The following is a 21,598-nucleotide window of genomic DNA, read 5'->3' as shown; positions in this document are numbered from 1 at the left end:
ATAGTAACTCTAAGATGTTATCCTCTTCCAATTCCTCCAGGAAGCTCTTCCATTTAGTTCTAGCATCCCTCAGTATCCTTGTATGCATCAGGAACTGACCTGTGTACACTCCTGTGCTTCTAAATACATCATGGAACTCCTGTAACTTCCTGTCCATGAACAGGTGCCCCCATATCACTACTCCCTTTTTCTCCCACTTTGACCTAATAACTTTAAGGTCCCCTTCGTCCTTCTCGTATATTACTGCTACGGGGAAATGGGAGGAATACTGGTACCCCAATTTTAGTAGTTTCCTGGTGCGTGACCAAATGCCTTTCCCTAGCGTTTAATATATACAGAATATCTGGTAACCTCCTGTCAGCTACCCACAGTACTTCTTTGAGCAAATATGGTTTAATCATTGCCTGTAGTAGCTTAGTTTCCTGCATTTCTTTGTTCGAGAGCCATTGCGCTACCCACTGCAACTGCCCTGCCAAGTAATTCAACTCCATGTGCGGAAGCTTCACTCCCCCTCAAAGTGGTCTTTACACAATGTGCCTACAGCTACTCTACACCAACCTGCCCCCCATATGAACCCAATCAACGTAACAGTTAGCTCCCTGAAAAAAGTCCTTGGGATATTGAACGGTACCTTTAGGAAATAATATTTAAAAAAACTGGGTAGTACCACCATCTTTGTCAACAGCACCCTTCGTATCACTGAGTGTGGCAATTTGTCCCAGAATTCAATACATTTCTCAATACCAATACATGCTTTAACTGTATTTTGTTCAGGCGTCAGTTTGACGTCCTGGTGAATATCCACACCAAAGAATTGGAATATTCTAGGTCCCCAACAGAGTCCCAGATTGGGCAGACATATTTCCTCCTGTCCAGCGGGAATATGCAAGACTTGTCTTTACTGACTGTGAAATTGTCAAGCACCTCAAAAGAATATGATAAATTATCCTCAGCGTTCCTGACATGCAGTAGCATGCCGTCTGCATATAACGAAATCACATGATATGATATGATATGATATGGCATTTCTAACGTGCCTATACATAGGTGTTTCAAGGTGCGACCTGGCAAGGGAGGGGGAACAGAGGGAAGACAGAGACAATGATCTTACTGGGCCAGGTGACATTGAGATCCCGCAAGTGCAGGCTCCATCTAGTGTCAGCCCAGCATCTCTGAATTCTGCTTAGAGAAACACTGCCATGGGCTACAGTGCTAATATGAAAAGCATAGGAGATAACGGGCACTCCTGCTGGCTCCCCCTCTGAAAGCTGCATTGTTCAGAGACATATCTGCCTGTCTGCACCGTACGTGTGGGTGACTTATAGAGTAGCTTCACCTGCCCTACTCCAAATCGATCCAGAGTGGCATATAGACAACCCTATCCGGCTAAGTCATTTGCCTCGATTGCGTCTAGTGATATCACTGTACACCTATCTTGAAACTACCTAGTTCTTTCAATTACTGCTTGGAGTATATGCAAGCTTATGGAAGTGTTTCTTTCCGGCACATTCCCCGTTTGGTCTGGCTGTATCAATTGACCTATTACCTTCTTTGGTCTACCCGCTAGTATGGCCGCCAGTATCTTACTGCCCCACCGCATCTTGGGCTCTGGCGCTAATAGTACCGGCTAAACTGGCGTAACGCTAATAGCATTGGGCGATATCCAGGCGTATTTACCGCCGGGATACCGCCCACACGTGATGAGGCCCAGTACTAGGACTATTACTGATTCCCCCATACTCTGTGGTAACCACCCTCATTCATACGCTTCCTCAAAAGTTTCCAGCAATCTCAGCGTCAATTTGTTCTGGAATGTTTTATAGAACTCTGCCGGCAGCTGGCTCTCCCTGGTGTCTTGCCCACCAGCAGATCCTGAATCACTGCTAGCAGTTCTCCTCCAGTGAGCGGAGCCTCCAAAACCTCTGCCTGATCTTGTGCCAGTTGTAGAAATTCTATCTCAGATAGTGTCTCCACTACGTCCCTCAAGTTGTCCGTCCTTCATGCTGTGTACAAGCCTGTGTACAATCTATAAAATATGTTATTACTCTCTTTCTTTGATTTCCACAGCCCTCCACATTCATCAGCTATCTCACCAACTACAGGTCTTACGTTGTTTCTGCGAAAGAGCCATACAAGCATTCTGCTGGGCTTATCCCATTGCTCATGCAATCTTTCATTGTAGCTCATGTAATCATATTTACCCAGCCTGTCCCAATGTTCCATACACTCCTGAAGTAACGTTAAAAGCTCTCTCTCAGCCCCTTCAGTCTTGTCTGTGTGCCTTCTAGCTGTTTAATTTTCGCCTCTGATATTGACAAGCTCATCGGCTCCCTTTTGACACCTCCCATCTCATTTATTGCCTCCCCCCTCATCACCACCTTAAACTCATCCCACATAACTCCCCCTTCCCCTACACTTCCCTCATTAATCTCAAAATATTCCTCAATCTTCTCTGTCACATGTTCTCTAAAGAGGTCATCATGAAGAGCCTGCGCACCAAGTCTCCACATCGGCACTGGTGGGGGGTCTTCATTCACTATCCAACTAGCCAATAGGGGCAAGTGGTCCGATAGTGTCCTACTTTTAAACGTGGCTTTGATGAATTCCCCAACCTATTCTCACTCTGTAAAGAGGCAGTCAATTTGTGTGTAGAGCTCATATGGGCTCGAGTAGTGTGCTCATTTCTTCACCTTCCCGTGTAGCCACCTCCAGATCTCTACCACTTCCAAATCCTCCAGCAGCTTCCCAGATATTTAATTTATTTATTTTTACATTTGTGTAGTGCACACAAACCTTCAGGCATCAGGGCGCTTTGAGAGGAACCAGGTACATGTAGCCCGAAGGCGCATATGTACTTAGTCAAAATATACATGTTACATACATACAGTTAAAACAGGAGATTGTACAGTGACAAGGTTGTAGCTATTTGTCAACAGTGAACATCCAGGTCTTGAGGGCTTTACAGAAAGTACAGTAGGATTCTTCGACTCTTAGTGTAGGTGTTCCATTGACATTCGATACCAGAGGCATTTCTCTCTCCCCCGCACCCTTTACTTTTCTTCATATTTGGTAAGCCTTAGAGCTTCGAACTTATGAATTGATTGATTGATTGATATTTTATTTCTATCGCGCTCATACACAAGTGTTCCAGAGCGCGAAACTATTGACTGTTATCCGAAATATACTCAAACACATAGGTATGCTTGCTCTCTAGTGTTTCAAAATATTGTAGGTGTTACATTGCCTGGCAGCAATGACTGGAAAGCTAGATCCTCCAGCTCTGTTGCGTCTGAATTTGGGTTGCACCAGTCTATGTGTGTAGGGGGTTCTGATAGGTCTCGTCGTCAGATTCTTTGTGATTTTTTGTGTAAGGTGGGGTGGTATTGGAGATGCATCTGTGTGTGATGGTGAATGTCTTGAATAGATTTCTGTCTCTAATGGGGAGCCAGTTTACTGCTCTTCGGGTTGCAGATATGTGTTCTGATCTGGGGATGTTCAGTGCAGCGCATAGGGCATTGTTTTGGGGAGTCTGTAGCTTTTGTATGTTGCAAGATGAAGTGCCAGTGAAGAGTATGTTGCAGTAGTCCAGCCTTCCATCGACCACTGCCCACGCGATCGTTAGACAGCTGTCTGTTGTGAGGTAGGGTCTGGCAATGTTGAGGAGTTTTCTGGAGTAAGCGGCTGAGGAGGCTATAGCATTAACTTGACGTGTTAAGGAGAGGGTGGAATTTTCACTGCTGGTGAGACGGAGATACTAGTGCCATCAATGTTAAAGGAAGAGTATTCTGGGCCGACATGATATAACACAGAGGGAGTCAGAGGCTGTGTGTTGCCATCCATGCTTGGATGGTGGAGTATGTGGAGCTTTGCATGGCAGAGTCGTTATCGTAAGAGGCACAGAGAGGGAGAAGAAAGTGGGTGTCATCGGCATAGTTGGTGTATAGTATAACCTGTGAGTCTAGGCGGTCGACTCATTCTAGACGTCTGTGCAGGGGTTATGCTTCTGTCATCCAACCTATCCAGCCTTGGGTTCAAAGTACAATTAAAGTCCCCACCCCAGATCCACTGCATCCTTCTGAATGGGGCCATCCTGACATATAAAGCTTGGAAAAAGGATGACGAATCATAGTTGGGGGCATAAGTGTTGATAATACACACTTTTCTGCTGTCTATGTAGCCGTGTACAAGGGCCATTCTCCCCTCATCATCTGTCTTGACCTCCATCATTCTAAAGATACCACAGGTGCCACCCATATAATCACACCCCAGGCATAATTGTAGTAGGCAGCCCCATACACGTATCCACCCAATTTTTTTCAAAATGTTAACCTGCTTTTCTGACGTGAGGTGCATTTCCTGCAGCATGGCAATTCCCACTCTTTTCCTGCACAAATATGTAAGCACTCTGTTGTGTTTCATATAGCTATCCAGTCCCCTCACATTCCAAGTTACAACCCCAGTTTTTCAGACATATCGATACCCTGCCCTCTCTCTTCCCTCTCAAGCCTTCCCACTTGCCTCACCTGCTTTGGTTACCTCAGACCCCCAACAACCTCCAGCCCACCCCTCCTAACTAAAGCCTCTCTCTGTTGAAGCTTTCCCATCATCTAGAGGTTCTGACAAACCTCCCCCATACCTGATCTCCCCCTTCCCCCTCCAATGCCCCCCTGCAATAATGCACTGCTATTCAATCTAAAGTTGGAAAAAACAACCACAAAAGAAAAATACCAGAACTAGAACTCCAACTACTTGGCCCAGCAGTACCCTGCCATTCAGGCCTGACTGCCCAAGCCGGAATGGAACTTGACAGTTGGATGCCAAACGGTGCACCCAAAATGTACATTCAACCTGGGGGAACCTGCCGGCTAGTTCCAGCTAGTTCCAAGTGGGTCTAGAAGGACTTGTCTTCAACTCTACCCACGGTTATAAATATGCTCTCGATATACTGTTTGTTCTTGAGCCCTGTTACGCATTAGCACCCAGCCACCACCCTAGTTCTGCGAGCCATGCCTGTTGAACAATGATTATTCTTCCTCTCTGTCATAAGTGCCATCTTGTTGATGTGCATCCACTGGTTCACTGCCTCTGGACATTCGAAGAAATGTGCCTTTCCGTTATGTAGGACTTTTAGCCTAGCTGGATATAAAAGCATATATGTCAAGCTCTGCTGCCTCAGTCTATCCTTCGTAGGTGTGAACAGGCTCCTTCTTGTATGCACTTGAATGGCATAGTCAGGGTATATGCCCAGTGCTGGTGACTCATGCCTGATATCCCCCCCCCCCTTCTCTGGAGAGCGCCAGGATCCTCTCTATGTCCTTAATATGTCAGGATCTTTGCAATTACAGGTCACAGTGGCGCTCCCGGTGACAGACGCTTGGGCAAGGATTTATGCACCCTTTCTGGCAAGGGTCTATCTCCTGCAGCAGCATGTTCTTGATATATGTGGTCAGGTCTCTCCCTTCTACCCCTTCCAGCAACCCTAGAATCCTAATGTTACTCCGCCATGCTCTCCCTTCCACATCCTCAGCTCTGTCTTCCAGTATTTTCACTTTTGTCATTAACTCGCGCACTTTCAAGTTCAACTCTTTCATGGTGCCAACCACCTCTTCCACCTGTGTCTCCATGTCCCTGACCCTGGATGCTAGCTAACGCACATCTTGTCTCAACAGGCCAACATCACACTTTATTTCCTCAATTCTCGCCTCCTTAGAGGCTTTTGGTGCCATGATTGTTTCTAGGATATGGCTGTCCGATCCCTCCTGCCCCTGCATGTTTCTGTCCTTTTACAGATCCAGTGCATTCGGGGAGCCAGGCTTAGCATCTTGATTCTTGGCGTAAGCATTCATCTTTGTCTGCTTAGGCTTTGCCACAGACTTCCTGTCTGGCATATGTCACTGTGTTTTTCCTTGCCTGGTGTTCCCTCAATCCCCCTCCCTCTACTGTTGTATCACTGCATGATTCAAGTTCAATGGGTGCTCCTTCACTCGTGCGCTAAGTCCACTTGTTGCCTCCTGCGCTTGCTATTGTGTTCTCCTGCCGTGTCTGCCTGACAGCAACTCTCTATCTTTCAGGGCCCACGCCTTCATATTGTACTATGCTCTGTGGACCGGATCTCTGTCTCTTTCTACCCCAGCGATGGTCCTGCTGTCTCCTGGGCTCTTCCCTATCACGGCCTGTGGCAGTGAGCCGCCACACTACCCCCAGCTTCTGTTTACCTTCCCGGGGCATTCCGTTCACCGCCGCTCCTCAATTTCAGCCAGTGCCCAGCCGGCCGCCCAATGTCCCAGGCCCTGCCTCCTGCTGTGCAGGCTCACTCCTCCAGAGCACCTCAGAGTAAGGCCCAGACTCTCCTTACTCTCTGCCTGCGTGCGCTGACATGCGGCTGCGGCATCCTCCCGTTAATTTCCCTTTAGCTACTGCTCCGACTGCCGGCCTCTCTGATTCTTCTGTGCTGACTTCTTCCTGCTCTGACGCTGTGCATCGAGTATAATATGCTGCCCTGCTGCCAGCTGATCCCCTGTGCCCCTCCATTCACCTTGGGTGCACCAGCAGCAGCTATCGTTCACTGCGACCCACAGTCAAGGGCAGCCCAGCTCTCTCAGTTCCACCAAACTGGCAGACCTCCGGTCGCCATCTTGTTTTCTCTGCAAAGCTCCCCGCCAGCTCAGTTCTCTTCTCTCATTCAGCCTGCCTCTGCCAAGCTCTCTCCAGGCACCACAAATGTTCTACAGGCATTCTCCTTTCTCAGCCTAAGGTTATAAGTTCAGCATCTATACAGGCTGCATATCTTCTTTGCCAGATCTGCTGGGAGCCTCGTAGAAACATGTCCACTTTACATGGCTCCTGGTCACACCCCCATATTGGTAATAGTGTTGTGTATATTTCTATATTATGTGGTTTTTATATGAATGGTGTAGGGTGCGTGGCCAGAGTCCATGCACCGAGAATGTGCCTGGTGTGAGCTCCTGCTCAGATCCCACCAATGATCCTGTTTGGGGTGAATAATCATGGGCTGCCACATGGAAATGCATAGATATGGAATGCTGCTGTGCTGAACTAATTTTGTGGCTTTTCCCCGATGCCCATTGGGGCCCCAGGGGGATGAGATATCGTTCGACTCCGGAGTGCCTGCTCGTTTCAAAATGGCAACGGGTCGGCACTACGAGTAGAGTATCGGCGCACTGGGGGCATGACTCTGTCTGATGTCCCTAGTCAGCGCGGGAGTTGAGGTGAGTTGGGCGGCCTGGCCTTGAGACCGGTGCCAGAGACTGGGAGCGTACCCCGGCTGTGTGCCGCCAGAGCAGCAGCGAGGACGCGGGGCAGGTGTTTGCTGTGGGAGGACATGCCGTTGCTGTGGTGAGCCTGGTGTGGAGCAGAGAGGCCCTGAGAGAGGCCTGTGTCTGAGGGACGGGAGGTGCGCTATGCTGTGCGTGGGCCGGAAACTTGTGCATCCCCAGGGGTGCTGAGCCAAAGACAGAGGCCACCCCATCACCCGAGGTGACTGCTGGTAATGAGCCTTTGATGTCGGCCACAGAAGACTGCTAGCTCATTGAGGGATTGCGCTCTGCGTTTATGATTAAACGCTCCTGGTTATAGTCATCTTCAGCCACGGGAAGCGGACAGTCCGGTACATGGTGATTCACCTTTGTAACTGTGAACAATTTTGACATTCGGTGAAGACCCACTTTTGGTAGCATCCTTCGATACATGTTTCTGCCTTCTTCTTTTTACATCACCACCTGTGCAGGTTTGTTCTGGAAATTTGGCAATCGGCGCAAAGGGCCTGGTGGCGCCACCTGCTGGATATAGTGGGCTTGTGTCCCACACTTGCTTGCTTTGGCTGTCCCATGGAGGTATAAAGGGTGCAAGGTCCTCTCATTACTACTTTTGGTTTGTGATTGCTAAAAGAGGGTGCATTACCATACACAGAGCCCACCTGCTCACAGTATTTGTATTGTTTGCACTAATACTGAGTGCATCCTGGCTGCCTCTAGCTATGCCTGCCACTAAGCAGAAGGGGGGCAATAAAGGCACGATTATGGAGTCTTCTTGGAACCAAGGGAAACATTGTGACCCTCCCCTGACTGAGTAAGTAGAGTAACTGGATGTGCTGACAGCGCAAAAGCGGTTCCAAGAAGATAAAATCCTGGCCGCTATCGCAGCATTGCGATCCCCTCTGGAGAGCAAAATTGAGGACCTTAAAGTGAATGCGCATCTCCTGTGGCAGGATGTACAGTCCCTGGCGGAAAGGGTCATGACTACAGAGTCGCTGTTGCAGGAGACAGTGATGACCACTACAGACCTGGAATAGATGGTAAAACCCTTGGAAGCAAAGAATGCAACACTAGAGCTGCACTTTGAAGATGCAGAGGGAAGGTCACGGAGGAATAACATTCGAGTGCTGGGCCTGCCTGAGGGCACGGAGGGCTTGGATCCTACCACCTACATTGAGAACTTGATGCTACAGGAAGTTGTCCCAGGGAGGTTGTCCCAGTGCTTCACAAAAGACAGGGCCCACCGCTTACTGAAGAAGAGACAGCCGCTGGGATCCAACCCACGGCCCATAATTGCCAGGACATAGAGGTGATACTGCAGTACTCCAGAGAGGGTGGCACGATACAAAATGGCAATTTTAAAAAAGCCATATACCTGGATTATACGCCACTGGTTCAAAAGAAGAGAAAATGTTTGTGCCCATGGACGAGAGGCTCCGCCAGCTGAGACTCAAAGATATGCTTGTTTAACCTGCCAGGCTGAAAGTGTTACACAAAGGGAAAGCAATCTTCTTCGAGAGCGCAGAGGCTGCGGATAAGTGGATGGATGACAATGGCATGCCGGACAAGGATATGGGCAATATGATATGATATGATTGTTTATTTATATAGCGCCTATACACAATGTGTTTCAAAGCGCTTCCAAGCAAGGGAGGGAACAAGGGAAAATACAACCACATTCTTACAGGCCTTGAACAGTAAGGATGTGAAATTAACTAGGGAGGGGGAGAGTGGGAAGGAAATGGAAACAGACAGGCGACTACCGTACTAGGCCTGACGACATTTCTGGTAGAGCCAGAGAAAAACAAAAGGTGAGGGAGAGGGGTGCAGAAAGGGAGGGGAGGAACAAAACAAGCGACTATCATACTAGGCCTGACGACATTTCAGATAGTGCTGGAGGGATGGTGGGGAGGAAAAAAACAGTAATGGGAGGGTGGAGGAAACAGACAAGGTTGCTATCATATTAGGTCCAGGGACAATTCTGATAGAGTAAGTGCATAGAAGAAAGTAAGGGGAGGAGATAAGAAAGGATCAGATAGAAGTAGGAAGGGCCGCTGAACAATTTGAAGTGGCGACGTGCAGCCAACGGCAGAATGCCCTTAAAAAATGCACTTCACTGCTTCCCAGAGAGACGCTTTGCAGCAGGGGCACAACATCACTGTCCATGGTGTGGAGTTTCTGACACCCCCGGAATACTTTACACACTGGTACCTGCTTGTTGCTGGTACCTTTGGTCCGATACCCCAATGACAAGGGTTCGTCTTGAGGGTACGGGTGTGCCCGATCGACTTCATGCTGTTGAGCACAGTTATTGCCCCGCTATTGGGGATGAACTGTTCTTGCTACAAAGTGTTTGGCTATTGTGGTTCTGTTTGTTTAATTACATATTGTTGTTGTGTTCTGGCACGAATATTACCATTCTGGGTAATGGGAGGGAGTGGGCGGATGGGCACGAGATGGCCGATGGAGGGGGGCAAACTATACAGCCCGATTACAGGCACTGGGGTTCGGGAACTGGGAGATGATCACTAAGGGGGAAGTCGTTGCATGCCATGAGGGTGGATGCCCTAGGAGACTATCAGGGGGGCTTCAGTGTTACTGGAATGGCACAGCTTAAAATACTGACCTGGAATATCAGGGGGATGGGTTCCTACTTACGCAGAAATTGGGTGCGATCCTTCTTGCATAGGAAGAATGCAGTTTAATGCTTTACTGCAGGAAACACACTTGCTCCCCGCCAAACAGAAAATGGTGATTACTAGATGGGGAGGGGGTGATATGGATCCGCCTATTCAAAATCAGCTAGAGAACTCATGGTTTGGGTAGATCCTGGTGTTCCCTTTCGGCTTCTCAATGTTAAGGTGGACAAGGAGGGAAGATATGTGAATGTATATGGGTATGAGGATCATCAAGAGATATGTATAGTGAACTCTTACTGCCCTAATCATGCAATATCCACTTTTCTCTGCTCACTGGGTAGCAGGTTGGTCCGAATGAGGGACACCTTATTTCTTTCGTGGAGGTGGGGGGGGACTTTAACTGTTTTAGGGCCCTGAACCTGGATAGATCAGATTCCAGACAAGTTGGGTCATTGCTGGCTTCTGCAGCCCTTAACAATATAATGGTGGAGTTATCGCTGGTGGATATTTGGAGGGAACATAATTCTAGTGGGCGGGAGTAGTCATACTATTCGGCCCCTCATAAATGAGCTTATGGCCCTTTAGTAACGTGCATGCAATGGATGGGTTTGCAGAATAACTCTGACTCCATATAATCAAACCAACTCAGGAAGATGACAAAGATACTGTTATATTAACAATTATCTAAAGCGGGGAGTTACAACGGACATCAACGATTTTCTCATAAAAACATCCTTATATGAAAAAAATACATCAGAAGTGATGTCATATCACGTGGCAAATAATAGAAAACCTATCAATAGCTGGGATTGGTTAAGGGAGACATCTTAATATACTTTCTATAGGGACTAGGATTGTGATCGGCTGCCCGCTGTCAATTGGACAACTTATGCCTACCTCTAAAACATGTCATCTTCAACACTATTAAGTACACATTTTATCATTGATCTTCACACTATAAGGCCCTTCGGTATACGGCCCTCTATGATTGGTTGGCATGCTCGTGCCATGTCTGGAACATTCGGGCCACTTAGCAGCACATAAGCGCAGGCCCAGGTGCCAGGAGATTGACTTAACTTTACCTCCCCACCCAATTAGCCCAATATCTCTCATCACCCATGCCTTCTGCCATGAAGATTGTCTTTGAACTTGACCTTGCAAAGTATGCTTGTCTCTGGGAATATATGAGGGTGCAGGCACTCACTATCGTTGTTCTAGGACTCCAAGCTCAACTCTATTTCCATCCTTGGCTCACATGATAGGAGACCACGATTTGGTCCATTTTGCAGCATTTAAATGTCTTAAATTAATAAAACTTGGCAATCTTGTTGTTCTTTGTTTGCACCTTAACAAGGGATGATTCATTCTTTGCACGTTCAATGTTTTCAAGAATAGATAACCGACCTTGGCTGCTTTAGTTTTGATACCAGGCCAGACACACTTGCCATGCGTGTCCACAATCTCAGCTTAGTCTTGCTGCGACACAATTCTCACCTTTTCTCTCAATGGGCCCTGGCTTACTACATTCATGACACCCATGTCCAGTTCCTATACAGTGTCGGCTTCGCCTGCAGTCTATTCACTACATACAGCCAGCTTCTATGATGACTTAGTCTAATTGCGTTTCAGCATCTGTACAATTATTGAACGGTTGATTTTCTGCAGCACTTCGAAACACGTGCAATCTTATTTTCGCATATGAAAGTTTACTCGATTCTTAACTTCGATTTCAGTTTCCGTCAGTGAATACCTTCTTTCGAATATCTGCTATGGTATGGCACAACTGCTGGTGTCAAACATGGCACGGTCTCAGGCTTCCAACATATAGGAGATAGGGGGCGGGATTTCCTGCAGAGGCATGTAACGCTCCTCTACATAAACTTTACACAAGAATTGATTACTTATTTACTGGGGCCGAACATTTAGAAGATTTTTCGAGAGCAGAATATATGGTGAGTACTATCGCACACCACTCTCCTCTACTGGTTTACTGGGATGTTCAGGGACCAAGGCAACCTGTCCCGACCTGGCATATGTCAGCCCAGTCACTATAAAATGACGCTTTTAAAGGCCAACTGGAGGATGTCCTCGTTGCCTTCCTTGCGACTAATGTGGGCAGTGTGGATAGTTGTGGGGACAGTGTGGGAGGTGCGTAAGGTGGTGACCACTGATTGCAGGGGCTGGGGGGATCAGGAATTCATTACAGGATAACCTGGGGGCCTTAGTGGGCCGGATCCAAGACATTGAGTTGAAGGTGGAAACTTACCCCACTGTTGAATCTGAGTCCTATCTGCTGCTCACCCAATGTGCGGAAGCGTGGGAAAGGATCTGCAAGTTCGACTACGCAGTACACACGGTGCATATGCACGAAGAGGGGGACAAATTGGGGTGGCTACTGGCGTGGCTCTGTAAGTCTGAAGAGCCATGATGAGTGATCACGCTAATCCAGGATGAATGTGGTGTGCCCTGCCGGTCACAGCAGAGATAAATGATACTTTTAGTGCATTCTATACTACGCTATATAGTCATGAGATTCTGATTGCCCCAGCTGACTTTCAATTGGCCTTCTCCCAGATTTGGTTACCTACACTGACCGCTAAGCAGGCAGCCTCTCTAGAACTTACTGTACATGAGGAGGAGATGAGGGATGTGACTTCATCCTTGTCCACTGGGAAGGCACCGGGAGGGGATGGACTCCCTGCAGAGTTTTACAAAACCTTTGGTTCCATCCTTGCCCCTACCCTGCTAAAATTGTATGAAGAGGCTTATGACTGGGGTCTACTCCCACATAGTATGTGGGAGACGTGCATAGCTCCTATACCTAAGGCCAGAAAGCCTGCAGAATTGCGCAATTCATACCTACCCCTGGCTATGTTAAACCAAGATGTAAAAATATTGACTGTGTTGCTTGCCTTGAGACTCCGGAAAGGGGTTGGCGCTATAATCCACGAGGACCAGGCGGGATTTGTTCCTGGATGGATGAGCCTGTGCCGCCTGCGGCACATAGTGGACCAGACTAATCTTCATGATTCCCCGTATGTTGTGGCATCTCTTGATGCTATAAAAGCATTTGAATCTGTTTATCAGGAGTGGATGTCAGCAGCACTGAGGGGTTTTGGGATAGGTGAAGGTTACATACGTTGGGTTAAGCTATTAAATACAGAGCCGACATACAGCGAGGAACTCGGCAAGGGTGCCCGCTGTCACCCATGCTTTATATACTAGCATTGGAACCACTGGCAGTTTTCTTACGCCAACAATTTTCTGAGGCTGGAGTGGAGTTTGGGGGGTCTACTCACCTTATTTCCTTATATGTGGATGATGTCCTCCAGTACTTATGTGAGACTGAGCACAACCTGCCCATTATCTTAGAGACTGTGGGTGAGTTTTGGATACTGTCTGGGATTTCATTTAGCATGCCTTTTTCCCCTGGCGGCACTGCAATGGTATGATACACAGGATCTACCGGACTTAGGGCTCAATGGGAGGTCAATTCATTTAAATACCTAGGAATACACAAAGCCCATGTACCTGAAGACATTCACGTTAGAATCACGGTCAAGGCGGAGGATGGGGTGAAGAGGTCTATGTCATTTGGGGTACACTCCCAATGTGCCTTCTATGACGGATCGCAATAGTGAAGATGTTAATGCTGCCACCACTCATTTATTCTTTTGCTAATGTACACTATTTCATCGCAGCAGGGTTTTCCCACCGGCTAGACGTCGTGCTCAGTGAATTGTTCTAGGGGCAGAAATGACAGAAAATCACCATGAATACTGTATGTATGGTTTATGGGGACAGGGGAGTACAACTTCTGCGATTACAATTGTATTACTTAGCTGCGGAACTTCAGAACGTAACAAACTGCCTGTCAGATGCGCCTACTATGGAGTCTGGGCTATTGCAAGATGTGCTGGACCGAGGTGGTGCTGAAGGAAGTCTTGTGAGTTGCAGATTGCTGCGTAGACTGCATGCAATTGCTGGTTAGACTGGAAAAGAGTGGGGAAAGTGCTAGGGCTGTGGAACCCGTACTCCCCACATACCCCAATGATGGCGGATGGATGTTGGGAGCAGGGCGAACTTACGGTGGCCAGGAGTTGGGAAAATCTGGTGCTCGCCACATGGGGGGACATGTATAAGGATGGAAGGTTCAGGGATCTGGATGAGTTGATGCAAACCGAGGGTCTCCCCAAGGGCCAGTTCTTACGATATAGGAGGCTTGTGGCAATGGCTAGGAGGAAATAGGCGACCTGAACAGAACCTAATGCGTTGGTAATGCTACTGTACGAGCTGGAGGATAGCTGGCGCCCAGTGTCTCGGTGTATAGATGCTTATTGGGTGCAGTTAGTGTGCAGAACATGAGATTGAAATTGTTATGGGATGGGGATTTGGGGCAGGAATTGAGCGACACTCAATGGGATGCAGCATTGATTTTTGTTAAGAAAGTCTCCCGTAATATGAGGTTCTGGCTGTTACAGCTGAATGTGCTCTACAGAACATACATGACACCCAATCGAGTGGCTAGATTTAACCCTGCTTTGCCATCTGTCTGCCTGTCTTAACTGGCCTCATATCCAAGTGTGACGCCCTAGATGACTCCCCCTTCTCCCCCACCTGCTCAAACTATTTCCTTGGGGCCCGGGGTATGGACGCACCATGGATACAAACTGCCCTTCCTCCCTCCAGCTACTGCCCAAGGAATCTAGGATGCCCTGTTTTTGTTTGCTGGTACACTTTTGGGTTTCTGTTACGGTTTATGTTTCATAGGCCATGTCATCAATAGCATTTCTGCAATTGTTGCTTATAGGATATTGACTGTGGTTATTGTAATATGGTTGCATATACCAATAAACAGAGGTTCAAATAAATGAATGGTGTGCTGAGTCGTTAATGAAGAAATAAACATTGTATTGACTAATTTATTTTTTTCAGGGACACAAAGAAGAAAAACGCATAAGAATACCCAGTGGTCAATCTCAATTGTCAGATGGCAGGTGTCGCCTGTTATGCGGTGCATTTCCCTCGAATGCTCAGTTCCCTCTCCTGCCCTAGCTGAAATTGGAAAGCTTTACTCTGTCTGTGCCTACCTTCACGGCTGCTCTGATTGCTTCAGTACTGGCAGTCATTTTGCTCCAAATTGACTCTCTAGAGAGGGCATTTCTTCACTCAGTAAACAGAAAAGGGCAATTTCAGATATCGTTCTTTCTTGGCCAGTGTATGTATCTTTTCGTCTCAGTGCATTTTAGTAATGACTCATGAAGTGCAAGTGTCTTCTCTAAAATGTCCCCATCTTAGAATTTCTAATTTTTGATTTGCTTGCTGATTTGTTTTTTTCACTAAATCGTTATCTTAACATTTGCGTTGTCTTAAAGTTATTTTGAATTAAGGTCTCTGAGTCCCAAGTGTATGTCCATTTCGTCTGGTAATTATATGTTTTGAACCATTGGCAAGGAGCAATTCTCATTCTTTTTTTCCAGCTGTCGCCTTTATTCCTGTACTCTAAATTATTTCCCCGGTGGAGTTCCAGCTTTTTAGGTTTTAATTCCCTAAGGAACCTAAAACACTTAGCGGAATCCTTCTTAGTTAACAAAGTCAAGAACAAGTTTCCATACGATTTCATCATTTCAACAGATGGTTGTCTTTCACATCCATTCCATAAACTGGTTTCAAATCCAGCACTACAGCATTTGCCGAACAGAAAATACAACTCACTCAACAAAGCACACTGACCAGAGCAGAATGATAAACACTGGGGCAGCTCAAAAGAGCCATGTTCACAATCTTTGGCTGCCCAAGTCATTTCAGGTGATTTAGGCAGCATTGGTGGGTCTTGGGTCAAGCAACTACTCTTTGTTGAGCCCCAGCGCTGTCTGACCAGATGCCAGCCTCGTCCATGCCAGTACTTATAGTGCCATTTGGTATATGTTTGCAATTGGGAGCACTATTACAAACCGTTCGCTGCTTGCCTCTTGCTCAGAGCTGGTAGTATGTTTAGGTGTATGTGTTTACGGATTCATAAAGCGCTACATTGCATCCGAGCTTTGAAACAAATTGCTCAATGGCAAAAGGCAAAGGAATCAAATAAGGTGGGCATGTGAGCAAAAGCACATGCTAGAATAAAAAGCAGGTTCAATTTCAGTAACTACTTGAAAAGGCAATGGGCGTCATTACGTGGTAGGCAGTAGCCATGGCGCTATTAGCACCATGGCTACCCCCTTACCGCATTCCGGGTCCGGGTTCCCGAAATAGGGACTTACCGGGTCATTCCAACCTTGGAGGACCCTGTAAGTTTCCATTCCGGGAACCATTCCCCATTCCCATTCGAGCCCCCATAGGACTCAATGGGAATGGGGATGGAGCTAATAACGGTACCGCAATTTGCGGTACCGTTATTAGCTCTGAAGGCCCTTAACGGGTCCCTTCATAACGGCTGGTAAAACCAGGCGTTAAGGAATGGATCCGCTAAGGGACCTCGGAATAGGGTGGTAAGGGATTACTGGCACCGGTGCCCTTACCGGTGCTGGTAATCCCTTATCGCCTACTGCGTAATGAGGCCCAATGATTCTGTTTGCAGCCTCCAAAGTGGCCACCGCTGACTCTACAGCATTGACCGATGGTCACACTGAATAGGGATGAATACAATCTCCAGGGCAGAAGCAACAATGGTGGATCTTTTAAAAATCCTTCCAGTCCAACCGTGTAAATCTTCCCAAAAGGAAGCCCATATTTCTGCTACAGTCTAGTGCATGGCATGTCATCATTTCAGACAATAAGATGGCTGGAATGCTTTATACGCTCTGAAACAAGCAAAAAGTGCAAACAAATTCCAGCCTCTTGATTGGCCCCAGTATTTCGGACACTTTTCCCGATTCCCATTTTGTAATTAGGAGGATTCAACTCATTCAGGGCAGCAGGCATGGATTCCACTGAATATTCCATTCAGTGGATGGAAGACAGTTGCTGGGTATTAGTAAGATTGGGGCATCACAGCGGCAGACACAGTACACCACACTTTCCTTTCTAACAGAGGCATTGGCCTCATTGCGATACCGGCGCTAAACCATGGCGCTATTAGCACCATGGTTGGTGCCGGTATCGTAACGTGTCCGCCATGGTGAAATGGGGAAATTCCGCCCCATTCCAAGGTTGGCAGGACGGTATTTCCCCATTTCCCCATGGCCCTTCCCCATTCCCATTTTTGCCCCAGAGGGCATAATGGGAATGGCGAAGGCGCTAAGTACGGTACCGCAAATTGCGGTACCATACTTACCGCGAAGGTCCCTTTGCGGGTCCCTACTTTAACGGCTGGTCTAGACCAGCCGTTAAGGTCGGGTCTCGCAAAGGGACCTCGTAATTAGGCGCTAATGGGTTAACGGCGCTGCAGCCTTTTATGGCGCCCTTAACCCATTAGCGCCAGGGTTGTAATGAGGCCCATTGATTTCTTAAAAGACCTCAGTCAGTGTTAGGGAGAATTCTCATTCTATGGCTAATTTCCCTTACCTATAGAGTCCCCCAGCACCTTTGCTGGATTTGAAGGGTTTGTTTTTTTCTCCTGCTAAGAGTGAGACTCTTTTTCCCACTCTTAGGCATGTTTGCTATGTGTGTTCTAGGCTATTTTTTTGTGTTTAATGTCTATGGGGTTTATCTCACCCCCATAGGAACCATCTTTATACACATGTGTTACACAGCACCCTCCGTGCAGTAACACAGGGGTGTCGTAGCGACCCCCAAACATAGACTCCATACCCTGGGACTGACTACTGTCTCCCAGGGCATGTAAAGTCCCCATTGACTTTACTAGTAATTCTGTATGAACAAAACCAGTACACCCCATCTTACTATGGAGGTACTGGCAAGGGTTAATAGATTTCCCTTATGTTCATTTTCGAGAGGGTACCGTACAGTCTCTCTCTCAAAATTTTCTGGCTGGTGGCAGTTGTTACTACTAAAAATATTCGACCGCAAATATTTCCCTATGGGATTTTCCCATTGTTCGAGGCTACCACATTTACTGACAGCCTCTAACATACCGCCGGTTTATTTTTATATTACCTTTACTCCGGTAGGTTTTATTTGCCAGAACTTTTATATAAATTCTTTCTCGTGTCTTACTCTAAAATCCTAACCCAGGTTGGGGATCCTTTGTTCGTCCTTTTGGCCGGCTTCTGCCAAAAAGCCCTCCTTTCGGTGCCACTGAGTCTAGGGTGGATCCATTGTGTGGGAGGAGGAGAAGGACCCCTGGACACGGTTGCCTCAGCAACCCATGTCGCACTCTGCCCTGATAGGCTGGAGGGTCTCCCGCCAGGATAACCACTCCACTGTGTGAGTGACAGTTAGGCTTTATGAATGGGGATCTTTTTTGCATAAAAGCAGGGTCCTGAGGACTGGAAGAGCAAGACGTCGCCACTGGAACTAAGAAGCCAAAGAGGAGAGAAGGCAAAGACATCTGCACCAACTGAACCACTGGTGAAGCCGTGCTGCAGCGTCTCACCGCTTTTCTCCACACGACGAGAGAAATCTTCATCTGCAAGAGCCTTCTTCCCTTGAGCTGGTGGGGCCAACCAGTTTGCCAATCGCCTTCCAGGACTTGCCTTGGTCGAATCGCCAGTGCCCTGCACTTGGAGCCCGGAAAGCCAGGGACTCGTCCACCCGGACCGCGATTTAAAGGAGCATACCTTTTATTTCGTTTGGCAGCACCGCGGCTGGTTTCATCCCTGGGCAGTGCAGTAACTCGAACCTTCCTCCACGTCGAGAGTCCCTCTTCCTCTGCTGGATCCCCCGAACTGCAGGAACTGCCAGGAACAACCGCCACCGCAGGAGCCTCTTCTTCATATTGAGGTACTTTGTTCCGCCAGGCCTCCCTTTTTGTTTGGTAACGCTAAAGGTGTTTTAAATCCTTTATCTACCTGTTGGGTTGGCCGCCCATATCCTCTAACCTTGTCTTTCACCTTCTGCAACCACCTTTTCGAATCGTTTAACAAAGACTTGACTGCAGCTACAAGAACATTTTTGCTCCTGGGCTCTTTGCCCTGTACCACTGACTCTGGCACAGGCCTATTGACACTGGCTGAATTTGTTACAACTGCCTTCTCTAGATTGCTTCTCTCCTAGAAATGTGTTGGTGCACCCAACTCTTATAACCACCTTTTCTTTCCCACTTTTTAAACTTGTGAAGTCCCATTTTGCTCGGTTTTCACCTAAGTATTATACATGCTAAAGTACTACCTTGTCTAAGCTTGTTCACAAAATTATTGGGAAGTGTTGCTAGGGTGCCTAAGAGTGTATTTCTGTAAATCTTGTTTTTTCCCACCCTTGTGAGAAATTGCTAGAGTGCCATTTGTGTTTGGTTTTCACTGTGCCGGTTTGCTCAGTTTTCACTCTTGCTCAAACTTGTCTACAATTTAACTAGGGAGTTGTGTATACTTTTCTTGACTGATTTTAACTTGCTTTAATAACTGTGATTTATGTGTTGAACTAGAAGTGTGTAAAATAAATATATATATTCTTTTTCATACAAAGCTTTGGTCAGTGTTTCCTTGTACCACTGTATGGTAGTCCTATGGTGTAAACCCTGAATACTGCTCATCTCCCTCTTGAGATAAGTCTGACTGCTCAGCCACAGCTACCAACTAAATCTTTGTGGTACAGACTGATACCAAAGGAGATTTATTGCTCATACCTGTAGTCTTAATCTTCTGTAGTGCTCCCTAAGGAAACTGCACAGGATTCTGCCTAACAGTCAGAAGTCATTTTTTCCCAATCCAAAAGGTTGGAGAAATGCAAGAAGATATTTTGCAATGCATTTTTATTCATTGGTTGCCAAAAGATGTAGGGGAAAAAAGTGCAAACATTATTTCCATGTTTTCTTCCTGTATCACACCCCCCCCCCGCCCAACTCCTGCATATGGCTGTCTGTCAGTGGCTTCTCCCAAATGCTGGCTTATGGTCATGCCGATGACAAGGCTGAGGATCAGACAATCAAGCTGAAACTAATGGCAGACGGTGGGGCAGGGGACCTGGGATCTCTCCGGAAGGGGGATTAAGAAATGTTTTGTATCTTCTGAGTAGCCTTTCTGCACATCGGAGATGAAACGAGAATTGTACTCAGGCATGTGCAAACTGATGTGGAGCAGCCCTAACCAGAGCTGCTTCTCAAGGGCTTCTGCAATATGGCGACAACCATTGATCCACCTCTGTAAAATACGGATCACCATGAAAATCCTCTGGCAATATGCCAGACCCTGATACAAAAGTGGGTCCGAGTACCCAGGGATTCGCAGCAAGAGGGTGTCGGTTGGAATGTTTAGTAAAGTGCTCTTGCTGCTTTCTTTCTGAACTTGTGAAAAAACAAAGTTGCATACACACCACTCTGAATATTGGTGTACATAGTACATTTGGTTGCAGATTGCAGCATGCTAGATATGGATATATAGATTGTATTCCTTTACCTGTACAGCAATGTAAAGCCCCGGTATGTTGAATGACTCAAACATGATTTCTGCAAGGTACTCTCTGTTTTCAGGAGTATTCAATGGCGGCTCAGTCTGCAAAAAAGAAGCAAAATGTTACTTCATCACAAATAAACGTACACTTCTATAAATTAGGGTAGGGTGTGTGACGAAGACCCATGTTTGAGACTAGCAGATGGGGCTGGGGACAACCTTTGGGGCCAAGGACCAGCACTCATTGCATTATGCAGGCACCAGAGGTGGTTTATGGTAAATCTCGCAAGCTCCCCTATCCACCCAAGCTTTTTTAGTTTGATTAGCAGTAGTGGCCAGAACATCCCTCAGCAGAAGAGGAAGGTATCTTATGCAGGACACAGCAGAGTGAGGGCTAAAAACCACATGGTCTGCAGCGACAAAACACCAGCTATCTACGAACCTATATCTACAAAGAGGAAAGGCTGGTTCCATGCCAGCAACAGTCTGCAAGTGCATCCCTCTCAGCTGTTTGCAGAACTCACAGGACCCCACTCAGATGAACCCAGACAGTAGAGGAACCTAAAACCTTACATGATAATGAATGCCTGGAGCTCCCATTCCTCACAGCACGCTGTAACATCCGCCACCTGAAGATGGAGGCCGGATCTAAAATAATTGTGACTGACGAAGCTGCGGTGCCAACCGTGAGCTTATTAATGGCAGCTAGTGAATTTCTAGTTCATGTGCACAGAAAACACATGAAAACAATCGAGATATTAGAGCTCCTAAGCCCAATTCCATGCAATGATCGACTGTGAGGAGATGTGGGATTTAAAAGTAAAGCGAGCGAGATGCAATTTAGAATGTGGTGAAGTGGTGAGGAGGAAAGGCAGAGACAGGACAAGTAAGGGGTGGACGAGGAAGAAAAAAGAGTGAAGGTGGGAGATAGAAAAACAGCAGCAGTGGTGGTGTAGAGTAGATTGAAAGAAAATGAATATAGAATGAATACAATGGAATATATGGAGAGGGGATTTTCCCTATCTCCTTTGTGTAAGTGGTATAACTACCCCTCTATTATGCGCATAGAATAAGTATAACGTTCCTTCTGATATGAGAAGTGTGGATCGGTAATTGACATATCCATATATTACATTCCAGATGTTTGGATATCAGCGAATTGCCAACACAATCCAAGTTTCATGTGAACCCTAGATCCTTCTACCCCCTGTAGAACGTCTAGTATTTAAGACCATTACAG

At 47.0% G+C, this 21,598-nt stretch overlaps 1 protein-coding gene across 4 annotated transcripts in view; it reads right to left on the bottom strand.

The window, feature by feature from the left end:
- Nucleotides 1-21,598, bottom strand: part of ACTR3B (actin related protein 3B) — a 932,787-nt gene that overhangs the window by 656,634 nt on the left and 254,555 nt on the right. For all 4 annotated transcript variants that reach the window (XM_069647930.1, XM_069647932.1, XM_069647929.1 and 1 more), the window contains one exon: nucleotides 20,365-20,460. In XM_069647930.1, coding sequence (XP_069504031.1) covers nucleotides 20,365-20,460 — 96 coding nt within the window. The remainder of the gene's footprint in view (nucleotides 1-20,364; nucleotides 20,461-21,598) is intronic.

Source organism: Ambystoma mexicanum, chromosome 2q, assembly GCF_040938575.1.
Source record: "Ambystoma mexicanum isolate Mex_15411 chromosome 2q, UKY_AmexF1_1, whole genome shotgun sequence".
NCBI lineage: Eukaryota > Metazoa > Chordata > Amphibia > Caudata > Ambystomatidae > Ambystoma > Ambystoma mexicanum.
Note: the sequence above shows the minus strand (reverse complement) of the source record. Positions and strands in the feature narration are given on the sequence as shown.